We start from the raw sequence: 23,154 nt of genomic DNA on the forward strand, positions 1-23,154 counted from the left end.
TACGTGAATATACTAGTTCATTTATCCCTTATCTCGCAAGTAGGAAAAATTTTGTTTCGCCTAGGAGCTTCAATAAGACAAAATTGTGTCTGGAATTGTCACCTGTAGTTATCAAGATCATTGTTATTAACTTTCGTCAAGTACATGAAAGCTGAAGAAGGAAGAGTCTAAAACGGTAAGAAAGTTGTACAATTTCATTTTGCTGTCTTACAACAGAAACAATTAAACATATACACAAGGTTAATTTACTACATTTAGCAAGCACTCCCTTCCGAAGTATTGACATATAATTAATAACAGTATAACCGAAAGCAGACGAATTTAGCTGAGTTCTTCAATACTGGAGTTCATTTAGAGTATTACACTTCCGGTAATTCTTCTGTTCAACGTGTGGCTATGTTTGTTTACGGTTGTAAATCTTCCGTTTTTCCAAGTTGTTTTGCAAGTCAAATACTATCGAAAAGAAGAATCTATCAAGTCAGTGTATTTTTATTTTTAAAGTATTCTAGTTCCCAGCCAATAAATTTAGTAATTAAAGAAAAAAGTTTTTAAGCTGCAAAGAAATGATTATTTTTGCATATGTTTACCGTTGTGTTTCTCATTGGGCATCCACTGTCTCGTGTAAGCTAATAAGTAAGACTACCAATGTTTTTTTGGGTGGAATTCTGGTTTAAGTACCCCATATAACACCGCATGACTTTTTTTATTTATTGGAATTCTCAGAAATTTTTTTGCGTATTTGTGTTCTATACATGGGATTTCATACGATTATACTATTAAAAAAAAATTTAACCCTCTTTCTCACAAATCCTAAAAGTTCCCCTCTTTTCGATTAAAAAGAAAAATCAGAGTTTCAAATACGGACAGACCTAATCTTTTGCTTAAATCCCAACAATGGACCGCTCTTGGGTGCATGATCATTCCATTAAATGTGCTTATGGGGAGAAAAATATTGAAAAACATCAATAATTGTTAGAATGACAAAGAAACGAGGAAGGTATCAAGTGGTCGTGAGATGTGTTAGACACAAAAAATGTTTTTTTCTGGTATAATCGTATGAATTCCTGTGTGTAAGACAAATTCGCAAAAATTTTCTGAAAATTTCCCCAAAATATAACATTTATGAGGGGTTATATGGAATGCTTAAACCAGAATTCCACAAAAAAAAAAAAAAAAAAAAAAATATAAGTGGTGAAGTTTTACTATTACGTCCATCTTCTGAGATGATTGTAATCTCTGATTGGTGGACTTTTGGAATAACCATCACTACCTCATGGAGAAAAAAAAAGGCAAAGTGTTTGTTTCCTTCCATGAAAGAATATTTTGTCCCAAAATTCAGTATTTTACGTTTTAGCATGCTGCTCTTCCCAATTCTGTTCTTTTCCCAGTAAGTTTTACTATTACATCTGCCTTGCAAGAGAAATGGGTGTAAGAATTGTAATTGCAGTTGTATGAAACACATGAAATCTGGTAAAAATTTTTCCATGAGGTATGGGATGACTTGCCTGATTGCACAAGTCACAACAGAGACACACTCAGGTTTGTGTGTATGTATGAATGTATATATATATTTAATTTTATATATATATATATATATATATTTAATTTTATATATATATATATATATAATTATAAAACTATGAGAGATGGAGATAAGGTTAATAAAAATTTATTGATACATTGATAACTCCTACAATTGTTTCAACTCATCGCTTATAGTATAAAATCAGTGAAATTTAATGTAAATCAATATGGTTAATTATTACAAGCCAGCATATCATCAGGGAAAAATGTACAAAGAAATTTATATATATCTCATATCGAAAACATAATATAAGCAAACAGGACAAATACAGTGTCCCATTAAAATTTATACATAATATAAAAATATATAGTTATAAAAATAGTTATTGATAGTTATTGTCATAAATTAATATAAATAACAATAATGTTAATGCAGACATACCCATGATAAACTTACTTGCAAATGGATGCGTGGCGTTCAATCATATAATAATATAAATAAAATATATATATATGCATTGCATATATGTACAGACATACATATATATGTATGTAATGTATATATATATATATATATATATATATATATGTATATATGCATATATGGGTACAGGATATCACAAAATGTAAACAACATGGAATACAAAATATGAAAACAACATGAAATATGGAGGAGGATCTGTGATGATTGGGGGGGGGGGGCTATATCATGGAAATCCGCCGGCCCAATTGCTTCCCTTCATGGCAGAATTAATAGTCAGGACTATTTAAGCATTTTATCTGATCAAATTCATCCTATGGCTGCGGAATTGTTTCCGGACTGAAACGCTATCTTCCAGGATGATAATGCACCAATTCACACCTAAAATTGTTACTGAATGGCATGAGGAACATTCTAGTGAAGTTGAACATCTTATCTGGCCACCACAGTCCCCAGATCTCAATATTATTGAACATTTATGGTGCATTTTAGAAAAACAAGTAAGGAGTCGATATCTTCCACCATCATCACTACAAGAACTGGAGATTGTTTTAGCTGAAGAATGGACAAAAATTCCTTTGGAATGTATGTATGTGTGTGTGTGTGTATATATATATATATATATATATATATGCATGCATAATTATAAAGCTAGAGAATATAGAAACTGGTCTATCCTTAAAATTTATTTCCTTTTATTTTACGATGTGTCATGCAGCATGTTTTTATGGTTATGATGACGTACATGTGCTTCTGCTGCACAGAGTATGAGCAGTTGCATATACTGTAACTGGGAACATGACTGAGAGCTACCACAGTATACAAATTGTTCACCACATATTGTTTTTCAGTCCCCTCTAGTTTATCATAGCCCTCTAGGCCATAACGGAGCTATGTAAGACTGGCTGCCCTTGGGCACTCATCTACACTGATGACCTTGTTCTTATAACTGAATCGCTATATGAACTAGAGAGATTTCAGGTGTGAAAGAAAGTAAATCACAAATCCCTTCAAGGAGATGGCCCTGCTTGATATTTAGGCAAGGTAATAGTAGAAACTCTGTATGGTGTACCCAGTGCAAGCTATGGACACATAAGAAGTGCAGCAGTATCATGGAAGGTTTGCAGTGGGTGCAATAAACATGAAGAATGTACAGGAAATAGACTTCCTCAAATGCCTGGAGTTTCCTGAGAAGTAGTAGATAGCTTCCATTACCTAGGCTAGTGGTTCTCAACCTTTTCCTGGCCATCACTCCCGAAAAGCTATTTTTGACAAGCTAATTGATAATCGCTCACCAAAAAATGATAACAAATATTAAATATAATGTAATTATGACTAATCAACACTGAAAAAATTTTGTACGTGTAAATGCAAAAGATAAACAAATTAAAGTGAAACTTTATTCTAAATTTAAATGTAGAAAAGGACTAACTAGTGTGAGCCCTGAGATTGGTGATATTCTACTAAAAATTCAATGTCAGGCTTAATGCTACTCAAACAGATATGAATATCTCCATGTGAAATAATTTCAAACCTGTTTCTTTCCTTCCGCAAAATGTGATTGACAGTACTAAATCCAGTTTTGACAAGATACGATGTTGGGAAACAAAATTATTTTTGACATTTGTGACCACAAATTTGAATATAGTGATTTTACAGTGTCTGATTGCCAAAATTCAGACAAACTTTCTTTTTTTAACTTAATTTGAAATTCATCATTACATTCCATCTCGATGACTTCTTCCTGGATATTTTTGTGTGCACTCTGAGGATTACAATCGAATGGGTCAGTCATCCTTGGCTGAATAGTGAAGTTGGATAAATTGGTAAATCTGGTTTCTAAATCATTTTTCAAGGCAGACAGATGGTCGCAATAAATACTAATGTCATTTTCACATAAGTCTATTTCCTCTAGTTCGGGCATATTATGAAACTGTATTAGTTTTAAATTAACTTGAAAAAGATTGAGTTTTTCAACAAAAGCTCTCATCACCTGTTTACAGTCTATCAGCATTATCAATTTTAGCTGCAGCAGAAGAGTGACCTTGTTCAGCTTATGGAAAATCCAACTGAGATAGTGTATGTTCTTCATTTGAGCTTGAATTTCAGTGGCTAAGTCTGAGTGTCCTTCTGTTTGTAAGAATACAACCAGTGTCAATTTTCTGTTTGAATTGGTTTCATATTCAGTGTAATGATACACTTTTATAGGTTAATTAATGATGTGAAAGTAATTTTCGTTATATATAAATCAATAAGTAAAAAGTTATTAGTAATTAAAGTTTGAGAATTTTGGTAATTTTAGCGAATTGTAAGCCACAAACACATTCATGTCTGTTTTGATAGTAACAAGCTGAAACATGAGGACTCTTTTGCCTGTTGCCATACTAACAGTCTTTGAAAAGTCTGCGAGGAAGCACATGTTGACAGCAGTCAGCCAAGGAAGGGTCCTACCTGAGCAGTGGGTTTTAGGAGTGTGTTGTGAGACGAGATACGTTTTTCTGTATGCATATTTAAATTGTAATTTAACATTTTAAAATTGTTTAATGTTTGTTTCTTTTTGTCATTGAGCATTGAGGTGGTTGTAAGGTGTGCTAAAAATAACAGCTAAATAAGATTTATTTACATGAAAGAAAATTACCGGAGACATAACACCTGTTGTTTACAAACACACAAAATGACAACTTCCAAATCCTGTTTCCTGACTGGGTGAAAATGATCAAACTTTAATCCTCTATAACTTTTTAAAAACATTTTTCTGGAAAAAATGAAATAGCTCCAGCAATTCAGTTTGAGCAAGTGTATTATTGTACCAAATTTTGAAATTTTCAGTAAACTTTAATTTTTGGAGCTGCTGGTAGCCAAACTGAAAAGATCCATGCCAAATTTTAAAATTTTCAATAAACTTTTTGGAGCCACTGGCAACCAAACTGAAAAGATCATACAGTGGACTGGCAACCAAATTGAAAAGATCCTACAACTATTGTATTAAATAAGTTTACAAATCTTGCCCAGCAGTTGCCTTTGGATAGCCAACGGACATCAGTATGCAAAAGAAGTCTTATATATTTGTTTGTTAGCATTGACACAAAATTTTTGAAAAAGATGGTCACATTTACTATTAGATTCAATTTTGTTTATTTTTATACTTTTAGCCTGTGTAGCACAGTGTCTAACTAGAATTTGGGGGCACAACATCAATCGAAAGTTAAACATTCTGAGTTTTTATTTTTTTGAAAGTGGGGAGTTGATGAGTGGGTGAGGGGGTGGGTGGAAGGGGCATTGAGTGTTTCTTAAAAAAAATTAGAAGTTAAAAAAAAGAAAAATTCTCAGATTCGTAATCTCTGTATTTTTGTATGTGGATTTTAAAAAAGGTTTTTAAAAAAATTAAACATTAAGAAATTGGGGTGGGGGTGGGGGTGGAGGGAATTAAAATTTTGAAAATGTGATTTTTGAGCAAAATCGTATTCTCCTATATGGAAAACAGAAATCCGAAAAATCTTTTGAAAAAACCCCCCCAAAAACAGGTGGTGTACGCATTCTTTACCTTCACCTCTGTTATTGAGCACCTCACACCAATAATAACAGCCAAAAGTAATACAAGGTAGCTGGAATTTTTAAAGCCAAAAATTAGCTAATCAACTCAGCCTGGAAATTAATCCAAAAATTGGAAATGTTTCCCTGGCTACTTCTGAACTAACAACACAAACAGATTTTTTATCACTAAAATATCTGTAAAACATGTTTTTCTGCAATATTGTACTGATGTTATTCTTGGTGTACTTTTTTGAGATTAAATGAAGAAATTAAAATTATTTGTTATGGATCAGAACTTTTTTAATTTGTGGTCTTACTCAACTACTCAGAGCAGGAGAATCTGCTGAATTCTTTTTTAAAATCTCACTCTGTTATAGCCAAACTTTACTGTCATGGTGGAAGATAAAGAATTTTTGCTTCAAAATTTCTAATCTTTAAAGTGAAGGTTTCATAGAGCCAAGTAATCCACTGTAGCAAGCACAGGTTTTGATTGTTACTAACAATTTACCCTTTAACCTACAAATACATTATCCTCACTTTCTACCATATCTTCACAGTATGAAAACTCTCTTCCTGCCTACATTTTCCCTTCAATTGTCAACTTACAAATGTTCAAGCTCAACATAAACTGTATCGATTTCACCAGTCCATGATGTCTTGCAAATGTCAGATTTATTTCTTCTGACTAAACCATCAAGTAACTAATATTCAGCATTTTCTTGGCCTCTGTGGTCTTATCACTTGGCAAATTTAAATTTGTCAACTTCTTCAACATTGATTGAGCTGTTCTTGTTAGTCCTGCAAGAAAAAACCCAATCTGATTTTGGTGTTTCATGAATAAAAGGTTGTTGACAAATTGGTCAACTCATGTTGACAAAGACATTAAGTTCCCTTAGTTGTTTACACTTCATATATAGTTTGTCTGAATTGTATTGTTTACATGCCACTTATTCTTGTGTATTTGTCTAAATAGTGTTACTTGATCAGTTCAAGATTTAGAGCAATTTGGGTTTTGGTCTTTTATCTAGCCAGTCATTTACTATTTGTAGATTTAGTTCACTAGACTTCCTTCTCTACTAATTTGAATATTGTGACACTGTAAGAAATCATTGTTACCAGCATTATTATTATTTGCAGATGAGTCTAGCTCTAGCAGCTGGGAGAGTAAGGTAAAGTTATGCCAACATCCTGTGCAGCATATAAATGTACACATCGAAGTGACAGAAAAGCACGTGAGCAAGGTATCACATTTCACTGGTCAGTATGCCTAAAGTTTGGAATATTTATTTTGTTTTCATACAGTTTATGCTAATTTAAAATTATTCTATTGTAGTATTGGTTGCCTGATTTCCCAATTTTTAACTTCTGCAGGAATTGTTTTTTTATACTTGGGCAGTTTTAATTAACACTTACCACTCAATGTCTAAATGTATGAGATGAATTGTTAAGATTAAATTTTTAGACTATATGAAAAATTATTTTTAATAGTTACCCCTACACTCCCCCCCCCCCCAAAAAAAAAACAAGATACCTGATAATGATCTTCACTCATGATCAAGTTTCATACCTCTGGATTAGAAAATAATATCAAATTGAATTTGAACTAGTAATTTTTATTTCTAAACTGAAGTGGATATTCTTTATTTCATAACTAGTGTACAAACATCTGTGAACTACTGGTTAAGAACGTTTTTACTATTAATTATGAAATAGAAGATTCTAGTTGAGATCAATTTGTATAAAGTACACATCCAGTAATAAGGCATCCAATGATGATTGATGATCTGACTGATTGTAGTATAGATTTAATTATTGAAAATGTTTTGATCTCCAAACATTAATAATATCTTTCAACTATTTTCAGTTGTTTGAAGGTTTATATTTAATCCTTTTGTCTCTCTTACTACTTAGTTGCTTTTTATTTTAACTTGACTGTCTAGTTTCACTTGTTTACTTTGTGGTTTGTTCCTATTCCCTCCTAGTACAAGTTATCTCCCTTCATATGTTTCTTTTCTTTGATTCATATAAGAGGCTCTTGTTCATTTGCCTTCCTTTTCTTCAGTTTTTCTAACATTTTACAACTACTTTCTCTGTTTATAGTTTTCCTAAGGATTTGAAACGAAGAAAAGAGTGGGCATATGCCCTCAAGTACCAAGTGAATGGTAAAATTTGGGTACCAGAGCATAAAACCTATCTGTGTAGTGAGCATTTTACAGAAGAATGTTTTGACCGTACTGGACAAACGACACGTCTTAGAGATGGTGCTGTTCCATCGATCTTTGATTTTCCACAACATATGAAAGTAAGGAAGTGTTTGTATATTTTTACTATTTGTACCAGAATATAATCAACTACAGTGATTATGTCGTGCTTTTTTCCTTTTTTCGATGGCCTTAATAGGCTTTCCAATACTAGTGAGATTGATGCCAATAATATGCTGTTTGAAGTGTTGCAAGTTGACACCTGAAGGAAAGACATAAGCAGGGTGGATATTCCAGAAGAATGGTATTCTGAGGAAGAAGGCTAAGCATAGTGGTTTGTGCAGGGCTTAGGATGGGAGTAGGACACAAGGTTGATGAAGTGGAAAGATGATTGGGTTGGGAGTATCTGATGGAGGTACAAAGCTAGTCAAGTTTGAAGAACAGAGGCCATTACAGTAGTGATAGAAAAGGCAGAGAGGAGACAGTTCACCTGTAGGTCAGAGGTTGAATCATGTGTGTGAGTCATTTCATGTCAATCAGATGAGTGAGTGGCAAGATAGATTATTTATTCATTTTGGTTACCTTACTTATAAATAATTACTATGATACATATTTCATAGAGAGAACAGTTAACTGAATCAGTGAGGTATTGGATAGTTCAGCCAACATGCTAGAAGGTTTGCATTGTGTCCATGACCAAAATACTTAACTTTCAATTGCTGAGTTCACCTGAGCATGCAGTGGGAAATTATAGCTGTGGGATCGATGGAGTGAACTCTAAAGAAAGGAATGCCATTGAGAGAATCGAAGTTATGATTTCCAGATTGAGTTTGATGGCAAGTGATGGACACCAAAATGGTTTTGGAAGGGAGGATCCCTGGCATTGAGAAATAAGGTCAGCTATAAGCATATATTGAAAAGAAAGGCCAGAGAAAGTTTGAGAGAGAAGAGGAACAGATGGATTGTAGAAGGTATCTTGATGTGTTGGAAAGAGGAGGTAAAGAGCAATGTGTTGCCAATGATGGCAGTGGTTGTGTCAATGAAAAATATAGTCTGGATTTTTGGGAGCTGAACAAGTATGTATTATGTCATACAGGCTGGGAAGCCGCCAATATTTGTGTGGAAGCCTTGTGAGAATGGAGGCAAATGACAAGGGCATCTCTTTTGGGCTGAGGGGCTTAGATGGAATTAACATGCAGCTGGAGTCTCTGCATATTCTAGCTTCTGGCTGGTGGTTGGGATAGTGAGGATCTTTGAGTTGCATTGCAAGTTCAAATTAGCAATTGAAGAGTTCATTTGAAGTTGTTCCCAGAGTTTAAGGTAAGAGAATTTTTGTCCTTTGTACTACAGGAACTCATGGTTTTCTAACTAATTAATCTCTTTTTTTTCAGGCACAATGTGTTTTAACATACTGTTATAAAATGCACATAGATTCATATGCAGAAAACACCACAGTTATCTTATTCTACTATTCTCCATATCAAGCAGTACAACTATTCCAATACAGTATAGATCACATTGAAATCTGGCCTTGAACAAACAGACTATATGTAACACCTACCAAATCTGTAGTCTCCACTATTACCATTAACACCAAAGAACATTAAATATTATTAAATGTCACTTTTAATAGCATAAATATACAAGAGTAAAAAAATCTTGGGAATTATATACACCAGTGTTGTATTTGTCCTGGTCAGTCAAAGGCATCTTGTTGCTTTTGTAGAATAGGTCTAAGACTGCATTATTTAGTGCATTCTTTCTTTTTAAGAGGATGGTAGGGTGTGATGTAAGGGAAATTCTTGCAAGTTGAGTGACCATGTAGAAGTTTCTTCATTGGTTTGATACATTACTTGATTGTTAATGGTAAAGATCTTTAGTTGCATGAAAATATTTAGGCTATTTGTGTTTGGGTTTAAGTTGTATTGCTGTTTTACTATGGGCCTCAAGTTTGTTCTAACCAACACAGTTCCAATAAACATATAGCACTGTTATGAACAACAGTGCATTGTTCTATTACCACCACCACCACCACCACCACCATTACCACATGTCTTAAAGTATTTTTATTTCTGTTAGTTTTCAATAAAATAAGCAGAACCTACATTGAAATACAACCTTAAATGAATTATTGCTGCCATCTTCTCTCTGCTCGTTTGGATATAAATTCTAAGTGATGCATTTTCCAGTGTAACATCCCAGCTGATTCTTGGATACCTTTAGTGAAACTCACTGTTGCAAGCTTTTGAGCTAAGTCCTTAGCTTGAAGATAAATAATATGATATCTACTGCAACAACAGATGAGCTATAGTTTCTTTTTCTTTTTCTTCTACCAATGCCAGAGGTCCTACATAGATCAAGGATATTCACTTTTCTCTTCTGACTAAACCATGAAAAAAAAACAAAAACAACAACAACAAAAACCCAACAAAAAAAAACAAACAAACAAAGAAACAAAAAAACTTTAGCTGCTTAACAAGGAACATGATGTAAAGCTGGATTATAGTTAAGACAATTGTTTGAAACATGTTGAGCCTTCATAAAAGAAGCCAGCTAAACCATTCTAATTTTGCAGATCAATGACTACTTAATCTCATAATACATGGTCAACACTTTGTTCAGATCACACAGCAACTTCCTCATAAGTCAATCCAAAACATTGCTAATTATTCTTATGTTGTCATTTATTTTTTGCAGAAAAAGGTGAGTGTTAGTGGTCAACGCCGCCGGGAAAAACAGCAGTTGAAGAATGCAACAAAATCCATGACTTCTGTTCCAAAATGCAAAACTTTGGTATGTTAATTTTGAACTTTCAACCAGAACAATGGAGTTATATCAATAAATTTGTGTAGTTGACACTTGATAAAAGATAATGTTTTAGAGCAGGAAATGAAAGATATGAAAGTAGGTGAAATGCATTGTGTCACTTGTATTGCACTTAATCCTCAACAACTCAGTCTGCCTAACTAAATAGCTATCATTAGATAGTATATTTTATCAGTGATATGAGTTGAAGCACTTGTGCTTGAGAAGACACATTAAGCTAAGTGAAATCATGATTATATTTGCCTACAGGCATGTCCCTATATTCCTCTTCAACTGAGCGATCCTAATCTTGCAGGCTCATGGGTGCTGGTGCCATGTAAAAAACACCTGTGCTGGTCCAACAGAAAAGCACTCGTACCAGTAATGTGTATAAGCACCTATGCCAGTGCTGCATAAAACACCCAGTACACTCTGTAAAGTGGTTGACATTAGGAAGAGCATCCCTTAAGGATTTAAAGGGATAGCATGAAAGTAGACTTAGTAGTTGGAGAAGCCCTAGCTAGGTCAAAATTTTTTCCTCATATAGACCACATAAGATAAAGCTAAAAAGAACTTTAAAGATTAAGAGAAGTCAAGAGTTAGGACGAACTAAATTGAAGATAAAAAAAGTAAAAAATAGGAGTGAAGTTTATTGTTAGATTGGTGAAGTTTACTCTGCTAAATCTACAATTTTTGACTAGGTAATGTTTGCGAAGACCTGTTGAGGCAAGTGAAATCGAAATCGAACCAAATTCGATGACTGGCACCCGTGCCAGTGGAGCGCTAACAGCACCATCCAAACATGATTATTGCCAGAGCAGCTGTCTGGCCTTTGTGCCAGTAGCATGTAAAAAACACCATTTGAGCCTGATTGTTACCAGCGTTGCCTTACTGGCACGTGAAAAAACATGTGAGCAAGATCGTTGCCAGTGCCACTAGACTGGCTCCTGTGCAGGTGACATGTAAAAATCACTATTTGAGCGTGGCCGTTGCCAGTACTACTTGACTGGCCCTCATGCTGGTGGCACGTAAAAGCACCCACTACACTCTTGGAGTGGTTGGCGTTAGGAAGGACATCCAGCCGTAGAAACTCTGCCAGATCAGATTGGAGCCTGGTGCAGCCATCTGGTTCGCCAGTCCTTAGTCAAATTGTCCAACCCATGCTAGTATGGAAAGCAGATGTTAAATGATGATGATGTAATTCTTCCATGTATTTTTACATAAGTAATATCTTATTGAAAATGCTTATTTGGGAAATATCTAAACATTTTCTTGGAAGAATGCAGGCATTTTTGGGTTAATTAGTGTCTATGGTTCAATAACTTGTACCTAGAGGTAAAGATATGGAAGATTTCTTCCAAGCATGAATTACGTTTTGTGTTCCCAATGGTATATGATGAAGCTCTACTGATTATTCCCCATTTAGTATCAAATTAATTGTCTTTATCCTTTAATGACCAAATGAATCCACTCAGTCTTGTACTATACACTTTATCTCTATCCTTAAAAGAAGAAAGGTGGTTATGCAATCGCTGCTTAAAGCAGTAGAGTATGGTCCTGTGTAATAAATTGAAATTCTATCTGTCATAACTACATCTGTAAACTGTTTTGTCTAAGGCATTGTCCATTAAGTGGATATATTTTGTTCTTACAACTATCAAAATGTTTGATGATATTAACCCTATGCTTGCTACTGGCAGAAGAATTAGGTATCTCGTCTACTTGTTATCCCAGTGGTATTATTAGTTTTGCTATACACTAAATTTTGTGTATTACTACTCTAAATAGCTGTTACAGTTACTTTAAATCAGTCTGGTCTGGGTTCAGTTATCTCCCTTACACCCTCTATTATAGCCTCATTGTTTTCATACACATTGGTTGTTTATAATCTCCCTAGATTCAATATATGTGCATAGTTGCTATTACCACCTGTCATATAATTACTATTAATATTAATTTCATTATTAAGGCGGTGAGCTGGCAGAATCGTTAACACACCAGGCAAAATGCTTAGCAGCGGTTTGTCTGTCTTTATGTTCTGAGTTCAAATTCGGCCAAGGTTGACTTTGTCTTTCATCCTTTCGGGGTCAATAAAATAAGTAGCAGTTGAGCACTGGAGTTAATGTAATTGACTTACCCATTCCCCTGGACTTGCTGGCCTTGTGCCAAAATCCGAAATCGATATTAATTTCATTATCCATTTTTACTTGGTTTTTATTATTGAATTCTTTGCCCCCTCCCTAATATCGTGCACTGCAATATTTTGGGTTAGGTTACTACTTGTGGCAAAGGCAAGTCATGCATCATTTAAAAATCTGGCCATACTTATTAGATGGTTGAAAGTGTTTATCTAATGCAGTGAAAAATTTTGCAGGATATATATACCCTGGATGAACTTACAGGATGCAATTAAAAACTACATCTTAGGACATCTAGGTATAAAATCCAAGGACACAAACTTAGGATTTACCTTTTGAGTGAAGTACTGTGTAATTGTTTACCTTAAACAATTTCAATGCAGTTTACCGGAACCTGGATAATATCAGAATACTTGTAATGTACCTGCCCAGATTCAAAATCCATATTCCTTTATGTGGCTATGTGGTGAGAAACTTGCTTCCAAACCACATGGTTCCGGGTTCAGTCCCACTGTGTGGCACTTCAGACAAGTGTCTTTTACTATACCCTTGGGCTGACTAAAGCCTTGTGAGTGGATTTGGCAGTCGGAAACTGAAAGAAACCTGTTGTATATGTGTGTGTGTGTGTGTATATATATATATATATATCATCATCATCATCGTTTAACGTCCGCTTTCCATGCTAGCATGGGTTGGACGATTTGACTGAGGACTGGTGAAACCGGATGGCAACACCAGGCTCCAGTCTGATTTGGCAGAGTTTCTACAGCTGGATGCCCTTCCTAACGCCAACCACTCAGAGAGTGTAGTGGGTGCTTTTACGTGTCACCCGCACGAAAACGGCCACGCTCGAAATGGTGTCTTTTATGTGCCACCCGCACAAGCCAGTCCAGGGGCACTGGCAACGATCTCGCTCGAAAATCCTACAGGAGCCAGTCAGGCGGTACTGGCAACGGCCACGCTCAAAATGGTGCATCTCATGTGCCACCCGCACAAGAACCAGTCCAGGGGCACTGGCAACGATCTTACTTGGCTTGCCGGGTCTTCTATATATATATAAAGTGAAGTATATTGCCACTTATATGTGGCTGACCCCTAGGGGTGGATGTTACTGTTGCTTTTAGCCCCAGGAGGACATCTCCTCCAGCTGGTTTATCGACACCCTTCTGTGTCCTGTTTGTTTTGCCAAGGGAAGTTATCCCTCTCATCGTGATCTGTAGCACGAACGGACCCGGGTTTCAGGGTTATTTCCCTTCGTCAGCGTCCAATAGCCACCGATCTGCGATGAGAGAGATAAATTCTTGGCAACCTTATGTATCTTTTTCCAGTGAAATTCTTCACTGATATCGAAAAAGTGGAGGAGATGTCCTCCTGGGGCTAAAAGCAACAGTAACATCCACCCCTAGGGGTCAGCCACATATAAGTGGCAATATACTTCACTTTATCGTGCAGTTACTGTTAATACCTCATTTAGAGAATTAACATTGCTTATATATATATATATATATATATATAGCCTGTATGGTCTGGCTAACCCAAAATGTTTTTTTGTATTCCTCCTTTCTACTTGGAGAGTTTAGATTTAATTATAAAAATATATCCTTCTGTTCAAATTTAAATTCATTATATTTCTAAATTTCTATGTCTTTGTGCAGCTGAAGATTGCTCTACATTTTATATTTGATGTAATGTTTACATCGTTCAATTAAATGGAGTCACATGAGACGGTTGTACTGCATTACCTCTGGATATCCTTGTTGCTTATTTTGATTTTAATCACCTTATTTTGAAACTGTATGGATAATACCATACTAAATTCTGGTGCCTAAACTTAAGTACCATATTCACCTGAATCTATATATACATACATATATACATATATCTATGTGTGTGTGTGCCTTTGTGTCTGTGTTTGTCCCTCACCACTGCTTGACAACTGGTGTTGGTGTGTTTACCTGTAACTTAGTGGAATGGTGAAAGAGACTTACAGAATAAGTATTAGGCTTGGGGAAAAAAAGTCCTGGGGTAGAATTGTTCAACTGAAACCCTTCCAGGCAGTGCCCAAGCATGGTCACAGTCAAATGATTCAAACAAGTAAAGGATAAAAGACATAAAGATATATACGCACACACACACACATATATGTATATGTAAATACAAGTGGATATACATTTATGTTATAAACAATACAAACACAATTATACAACCACACATGCCTACATACATACATACATATACATACACCTGTTTTGATAAGCTTGTAATGTGTGTATGAAAAGGTACACACATGCTTGCAATTGGGTGTGTACATATGCACACTGATGTAGATACACACACACATATGCACACACACATACACGCGCGCGTACGCACACACATACACGCTTTAGAATGTCTTTGATTTATAAACTTTTAAAACTAAAGTTTCATAATATGCTGAGTAAAATTCTCAGCTGTTCACTCTTTTTCGTGTTTTTCAATTTTTCCATTTTTTCACCATCACTTGTCTTGTTCCTAAGTACTTTTAACTGCTCTTAACTTAACATCCCCTGATTTATTCAGTTACAATATTTCATCCTCCACCTTTACCTTTCTAACCTCTCCTACTAACGCCATTACCTTGTTGTCTTTCTGTATTGTTTTCAGACAACCATTGGATCTAGTCAGAAAGTACTTGATATACCAGACAGTACACTTACTGCTAACCTGTCTGAAGCAGCTGCAAACAATAAGCTTACATTGGCTTCAAAGGATAATACATCTGTAAATAATATTGTTTGTAAAGATCTAAATGCCAAAAAGTCAGCTATGGGATGTGAAAGCAACAATGTATCAACAATACAAAATTCATCACTTCCTGTAGCAGTGTCCCCAAATTTGTCTATGTCTTCAAACTTGTTACAAGAAGTGAAGTCTTGTAAGAAACAGAAGCAGATTTGTGCAACATCTCAGATTTCACCAACGATTAGAGAAGATTCTTCCAGTCAACATGAAAAAGTGTCCGGTAAACTTCAGAATAGGTTTGTTGTATTATGTTTTTCATTTATTGTGATGGAAATCATTTTTACTTAATATGATCTTGTGTAAAATGTGTGAGGGATTGTTGTCTATAGAACAAATCTTGTTTTTGATAGGAGCTCTATTTTAGAGAAGGGTACATTATTTAACCCTTTAGCATTTAAACTGTCCATATTTGGCTAAAAGTACTGTGTAAAAGCACTCATACCAGTGCCACATAAAGTGCTCATGCCAGTGTCACATTAGAAGCACCCACTACACACTGTAAAGTGGTTGGCATTAGGAAGGGCATCCAGCCATAGAAAGCAAGCCAAATCAGGCTAGAACCTTGTGCAGCTCTCTGTTTTGTTGTCTCTGGTCAAATCGTCCAACCCATGCCAACACGCAAAACAGACATTAAAAGATGATGATTCTACCTGTTTTATGTTTAAAACAGTCAGATCTGGCCTCTCACACTTATCCTACAATGTCATTCTAAAAATAAGCAACTACATCTTCAAAATCTCAAAGCCGTGAGATAATGCATGATTAATTCAAAACAATATGAAGAAATAATCATTATATTTAATAGAAGGTGAAAGGAAAAATTGTTTTCAAAGAAGTTAGATCATTCTTTAAAGGAGAGGAGGACCTCATCTGGAGAGAAGTTATCTCTGAGAGGAGAAAATGTAGTTTAAACAGAAATTGTTTAGTAAGGACAATAATAATATCAAGAAATAATTTTAATTTATTTTGAACAATGGTATAAGGCTGCAAATTTTATGGTCGGATAGTAGTTGACTTAATTTATCCTCCAAGACTTTTTTGGTGTTTCTTTTATTGATTCTAGAGGGATGAATGGTGAAGTCAACTCTATCTGGATTGGAAATTAAATTGTTAGCTTAATATCATAACAAATTTTGTCTGGTACTGTTCTAATTCTGTTATGCACCACACTTAACCATTATAATAATAATCATCATCATTATGTGTTTTTAAAGTTTCTGTTATTAACCATTTAAATTTTTTTCCAAACTAGTCCACCCATGACTGATTCTGTAATTCTGATCCCTCATTTTAAAGGATTCATATTCAAATTAAGTTTTTAGGTAAAAATGATATTCTTTTCTACTCTAGGCAAAAGGCCCGAAATTTTTGGCGAGTGGGAGGGTGCAGTCGATTAGATCGACCCCAGTACGCAACTGGTACTTAATTTATTGACCCTGAAAGGATGAAAGGCAAAGTCAACCTAGGCGGAATTTGAGCTCAGAACGTAAAGACAGACGAAATACTGCTAAGCATTTCGCCTGATGTGCCAACGTTTCTGCCAGCTCACTGCCTTAGAGATAAAAAAGATATTGAGAATGTTTGGGGTGTCTGTGTGTTGGTTTGGAATGTGAGTAGGGGATGAAAGAAGTTGGAGTAAGGAGTTAAGACTAGCAAAGGATTTGGCTTCTGTACCAGCAGCATCAATGTGCTGGTACATTCTCATCCTTCTTCTACTCCTCCTGCTTACTATACCAACATTACTATTCTGCTCTTCTTTACCTTCCTACATGATTGGACCCTTCTTATCCACCATTCATTACATCCATCCCTCAACACTTATTCTGCATTCCCCATCTCTTACTCTCCAATACTCTCTTGCAACCTCTACTCACCTACAGTCCTGGTTTCCCTCTCCCCACTCACCTACAGTCCTGGTTTCCCTCTCCCCACTCACCTACAGTCCTAGTTTCCCTCTCCCCACTCACTTCTACTTCATACCTCAAGGGCCTACCCAGTCACCTTATTACCACTATTTCTATCTCTTCTCAGTTTATGATGAACCAGTGTCCTACTTAGAGGAAGAGTTTTTTTTTCTTATTTGTTTAATTCTAAAGAAATTAGAGATGTACCAAATAGCTGTGTGCGTGTGCGCATGCACACCCTAGCAATTGAAATCATATGTAATTCAGCGCACACTCTGCTTTTTCACACTTATATCCTTGTGCACCCATAAATATATTATTAAAGAAAGAACACCCAATATTTGCAGTGATGATAGAAATGAGCAGCCACAACGACTGAAGAAGGTGTACATTGTTGCAAGTCATCCACGCAGTATGTTGCACAACCTTGCATTGCTTTGGAAAGATGGAAAATTCTGTGATGCTGGCATTGGTAATGAGAATGCTACAATAATGGTAAGTTGGCAATATGAAGATTGGGGTTGTGAGTATAATGGCATTTTTGCAGTCATGATGGTCTCTGATATATTTATGTGGTTTTGCAGAGTGCAGTCCACGTACGCTTCACAAAAATGCAGTTGCTCCATTAAGATTAGTGAATGTTTTGTAGAGCCTTGTAGACACCAAGGGATTTATTGTATACTAATCCTCAATGCATCTGCTTGTGTTCTATGATATAAGGCAGTGTGCATATTGTATTTCTTTATGTTGTTTTTCATATACTTGCTTAGTACTTGTTAATTTGAAGAAGGCCTTTGAGCAGGCAGTACACTTTGTAGTCTGGTGAGTGGGTGAGTGCTATGAAAATTTGTTCCAGATTAGTGATTCTCAACTGGTTTTTGTCTTTGGGCTCTTTTGATTCCTATTTTACTTGGGTAGACCCTCATTCCATGTTTAAAAAATCCTATAGTATTTTTATAATTAAATATCATTAGGAATTGTATTTAAAAAATCATTAAAATGTTTGGTGTATTGTAGAAATGTAAGCAATTAATTGCTTGGAAATTTTAACAAAAGAATTTTATATGGATCCCGGTTGAGAACTGCTGTTCTAGATGAGTGTCTTGCAAGAACTATGCAAATCTCCAATATTCAGGTTAGTAATAGTTAAGTAAGGAATTTAAGTATAAGTTTAAGTGTTCACTAGCTGCAGTCCCTTTATTCATTATTAATCTTGAAGCGGTGACATAATGTTGTCTTTGGGATGTTTTATATGAAGAACGACCTGTTTTTTATAGCAAAATCTTTTGAGGAATTGCAAAAAATGTTCTGGACTTAAAATAGTTATAAAGGCTTTAAAGGCCTAAAAATCAGCATGGTGCTCATCAGTAAAAGGGAGTACAAATCCTATTATTACATAATTAGGGAATAAGTGGAGATTTGATAGTGTACTCAGTATCAACTGTGAGTATATGAAAGAGTCATTAGGATCGCTAGCAGGTTGCCTGAGATCAGAAGACATATTTGGACTTTTTACAGTAGAGGCTCTCATTAAATGAAAATGCTTGGACAGTTCACCAGTTGTAGGTGATAGTTTGTGTTGACTGGTAATCTTACTAGTGCTGGATGTTACTGTAGCGAGAACATAATTAATAGAGTAAAAAAAAAATAGAAAAAGTTCAGAAAGTTGTTCTGATGGCAAGAAAATTTCCCTCTTCATGTGAAAGGCAGGTTATATAAATTATATATAAGTGTGATGCATATGGTAGTGAGAAATGAACATTAAATTTGGAAGATCTAACGCTGAATACAAACTAGGGAGCATGATCACCTATTTGTGTGATATTGACCTGTGTGAAAGTTAGGGGCAGTACAGGGGAAGTGAGAGTAGTTGGCTACCAATAGCATTTGTATGCAAATGAGGCCATTGTAGTGATATGGATCATGGATGGTCAGTTCTGGGTGAAGAAATGCTCTGGAAGGTGTTCATGCGAACACAAAAATTTAGTGAAGTCAGACCTCAGAATACTCTAATTGTTGTTAGTCTTCTTGAATCTTTGTTTAGATTGTTGCTAATTAGCCCCAATTTGTTCTGACTAAGGAGATCTATGATTAAAGGCATTTCAGCCATGACCATCCCAGTCAATGTATCTGGAACTGCATATTAAACGTTTGTACACAGGTTTATTATACTGGCATCTTTGAATCTTGTTGCACAAAGTTAACTCAACAAGGGAGTATCAACTTGCTTACATGTTAGAAAAGCAAAACCTTCATCAAATAGCACAAGAGTATTATCTACAGATGTTGGAATCCTTGAAATTTTGTTATGTAGTTTCCAGTTCTCAACAGGCTTCTTTTATGTTTTTTTTCCTTGATTAAATAGCAAATGATTATTTGGGGCTTGTTTCTAACTGTGTCATGCATGCAATATGCACCCCCCCTTTCTCTCTCTTTCATATACATTTTAGAGCCTTGGCCACAATGGCTAAAACAAACTAAAGAACATGTGTGTATGCATATTTACTTTTCTTCATTTTTTGTTTTCCTAGGTTCACAAGGTAGTCTTGTTGGCAATGTGTCCTAAACTGCTTTCCATGCCAAGTGCTGATATATCTTCAAGTCAATTCCTGCGGGTCAATTTCCCTAAAAGGATCAGCCAGCTTGCTCTGGATGCTTTTGCTGATTACATGTATAATGGTATTCTAGATGTTGACCCACAGATCTTGACTCAGTTGCGAACAGTTGCTGTCTGTTTGGAGATGGAAGAACTAAAGTTACTCTGTGACACTCATTTGTCCAAACTTAAGTCACCAAGGGTACCAACCACTTGTGAGTCAAATGTTGCTGTTGATACTGTCAATGAGACACTATCTTGGACTTGCTGCAGTGATACCAAATCTTCATCACCAAGTGTTCAGTCAACACTTGGTGTAAAACTTTCAACTACTGAACCTCTCTCAACTTCCTCTTCCTGGATGCTGTCTCCTGAGAATCCTGTTCCTGTCTCTGACCAATTTGAAGAGAATCATTCACCATCTAGCTATCTACCATCTCTTACTACTGTCACTCAGCCTGGTGTTACAATGATGGATGTGAGTGCAGAGAATTCTGATACTAATCCAATTGTTATCTCTAACCCAGATACTCAAACTGATGACATGAATTGCACCACCTCTGATCCAGATGTTTCTAATATTAATACAAGTGTTCCTGTCAGGGATTCAAATGCTGTAACAGGTGTTATTGATTCAACTGCTGCTGTGAATAATCTTGGTGTTGTTATCTCTGGTTTGGATGTGCCAGTCAGTGAAGCATCAAGTGTCACTATTACGAACTCTGGTGTCACTGTTACTGATCTAGGTGTTGTTATTAATAACCTCAACCTCCCAATCACTGATCTCTGTGTCCCAGTTACAGACTTAGGTATTGCTGTCACTCATGCAGATGTTACTGATCTTGGCACCTCAATTACTCATCCAGGTGTTATTGATCCATGTGACTCAATCAAAAACCTAAATTTCTCAGTTGCTAATTCATGTATTAATGTCACTGCTCCACATGTTACTGTTACTACTTCTAATGACAATGATGTCAATCAAGATTCCATTGTGACCAATCTCACTGTTCCAGTTGTTGATGTCATCAATCCAGTTGATAATCCAACTGATCCAAGTGAAAATGTTACTGGATCAGAATCAAGTATTACTCATCAAGACGTTGGTGTCTCTGATCCTGATACAAATATCATCAATCCTAGCACCAGCATCACTAATTCAGGTACTAACATCACCAACCTACAGGTAAATGTATGTCATCCTGCTACTGTTACCAATATGATTACAAATGATATTGATCTCGAAACTAATGTTGATCCAGGTGCTGTTATTCACTAACTCCAGCCAGTTGCTTGTAAGCAACTACCTGTTGAGGTAACCTATGAAATACTTGACAGCAGCTTACATACCCTTTCAACTGGACATACTTCAATCTCGTCTGGACCACACCATACACAGTGGCTGGTTGTGTGACATGCAATGTGACAGTCAGAGTATGTTAATAATGTGCAGTGTGACAGTTAGAATGTGATACTAAGTAATATCAGTTACCTCTGCTCAAATAAATCTATGGTATGGAGAAGTGGCTGATCAGCTGTTAGGAGTAGCTGGCAGGACTTGTATCATTGATATATTGAACATCAGTTTCTATACAGTGCAGTGTTTGGTTATGTGGCTGTAAAGAATAGTGTTTAGAACATGTCTTCTTTTTATAAAAAAAATTTTATGATTTAGTTGGAAGAGGAAGGATTGTACCAATGACTTTCAGGGCCTTTGAGACTGATAGGAATAAGTTATTCTCAGACTAGGGATTTGGCTTGAAAAATTGCATCTGAGTGGACTCTACTAAAAGCATCTCTGGGCTTTGTGGTGCAGTTAAACTGAGTGACAGATTAAGTCTACAATTGCAAAACAAGAATGATCCTGTTGATGGGTTTTTGCACAGTTTCCACATACCAAATTTCACTTGCAATATTTTGGTTAATATGAAGTTATGACGGAAGACACTTAAGGCATCATGCGGTGAGATGGAACTCCAGACCACAAAGTTGTGAAACAAGTTTATTTACAATTATTATTACTGGATTTGGCATTGAATTATTAAAAATACTGTGGTATTTACAATAGTTATGCATAGAATGAAGTTGGTGACTGTATTGGGATTTGTAGGGGCTTAATATGTACAGTATTATTTGTTTAGGCTTCAACAAGTAGAAAAGCACTCAATCAGCTAAGAGAGTGAAGATAATGTTATAATAAAAGACCAGAAATCTTGTTAAATACAGCTACCCAGGGTTTCTTGGTTGAAATAATGTATTTTGCCATTTTCCTAACTGAGAACAAGACCATTTGTCAGTTGTCTTTTGAGCAGATGACATAAGTATATGGAAATGTAATTGAAGTAGATCAGTATGCATGGAAGGTAGACATTAAACGATGACGATGATGTGTATGTTACATAGCATTTTAGGCTTAGGCAACAAATCCTTTCACTATCCTCAGACAATGTACTACTAGGTTTGCTCTTATCCTCACTAATCTTTTCCATTTTTCCATGTTTATGATGATCTATCTCTGCCTGTGGAAACATACAATCATGTATTCTATCCTCATAAGGAACAATCTTTTCCTCTGCCAACAACCCACTCTTTGCTTTTAGGTTAATCAAGAAAGAAGTAGTGGCCATAATCATTTCAGACCCAAATCAAACTGGTGAGACTAATGTGGTGATGTTTCAGTTTGAACTTCTGTTGGTCAGTAGCTGCATAAGAAAAAAATGTGGAGAAACCATGAGTCTGGTTTGAATTGATAGAAACAATGGGACATTTTTCTGTCACACATGTTATCAACCTGAACAACTTTTTAAACATTCATGATTTTTAACTTAATAAGACAATTTGATTCTGTGCTAATTTATTATGGTATGTGGATTAAGCATTGCAAGAACCATAGTTTTAGGTACTTCCAAATTGGCTGACAAATATTTTGCAATTTAAGTTAATCGAATTTCTTATACATTGAAAATAAAGTCCTTTGCCCTTTTTTCTATTCTCTTTCAACTTTGTAATTATCCTGACTATTGAGTTTTAAATTCTTTTGTTTTCAAAATATTATTGTTTACATAACATTTATATATTCAGGACATTGTTCAACAACACCAATTTCTTCGAACTAAGAAATGTAAACAAACATGCGTGCATGCACATTAACACACATACACAGGCATACACACAGGCATACACACAG

At 35.5% G+C, this 23,154-nt stretch overlaps 1 protein-coding gene across 1 annotated transcript; it reads left to right on the plus strand.

Moving 5' to 3' along the window:
• The first annotated feature begins 381 nt into the window (after nucleotides 1-381).
• LOC106875079 (uncharacterized) lies at nucleotides 382-22,951 on the plus strand. The gene is made up of 7 exons (XM_014923048.3): nucleotides 382-477; nucleotides 6,677-6,796; nucleotides 7,640-7,841; nucleotides 10,438-10,533; nucleotides 15,330-15,703; nucleotides 17,719-17,866; nucleotides 19,903-22,951. Exons 2-7 carry the CDS (start codon nucleotides 6,717-6,719, stop codon nucleotides 21,244-21,246), a joined length of 2,244 nt encoding a protein of 747 aa, XP_014778534.2. The 5' UTR covers nucleotides 382-477; nucleotides 6,677-6,716; the 3' UTR covers nucleotides 21,247-22,951.
• Nucleotides 22,952-23,154: the final 203 nt, after the last annotated feature.

This window comes from Octopus bimaculoides, chromosome 14 (assembly GCF_046866305.1).
Source record: "Octopus bimaculoides isolate indiv1 chromosome 14, ASM4686630v1, whole genome shotgun sequence".
NCBI lineage: Eukaryota > Metazoa > Mollusca > Cephalopoda > Octopoda > Octopodidae > Octopus > Octopus bimaculoides.

Coding starts and splice junctions, on each gene's coding strand:
- LOC106875079 (XM_014923048.3), top strand. CDS start 6,717: ATGCCAACATCCTGTGCAGCATATAAATGTACACATCGAAGTGACAGA. Junction 6,797..7,639: donor CAAGGTATCACATTTCACTG/GTCAGTATGCCT, acceptor CTCTGTTTATAG/TTTTCCTAAGGATTTGAAAC. Junction 15,704..17,718: donor TCCGGTAAACTTCAGAATAG/GTTTGTTGTATT, acceptor CAATATTTGCAG/TGATGATAGAAATGAGCAGC.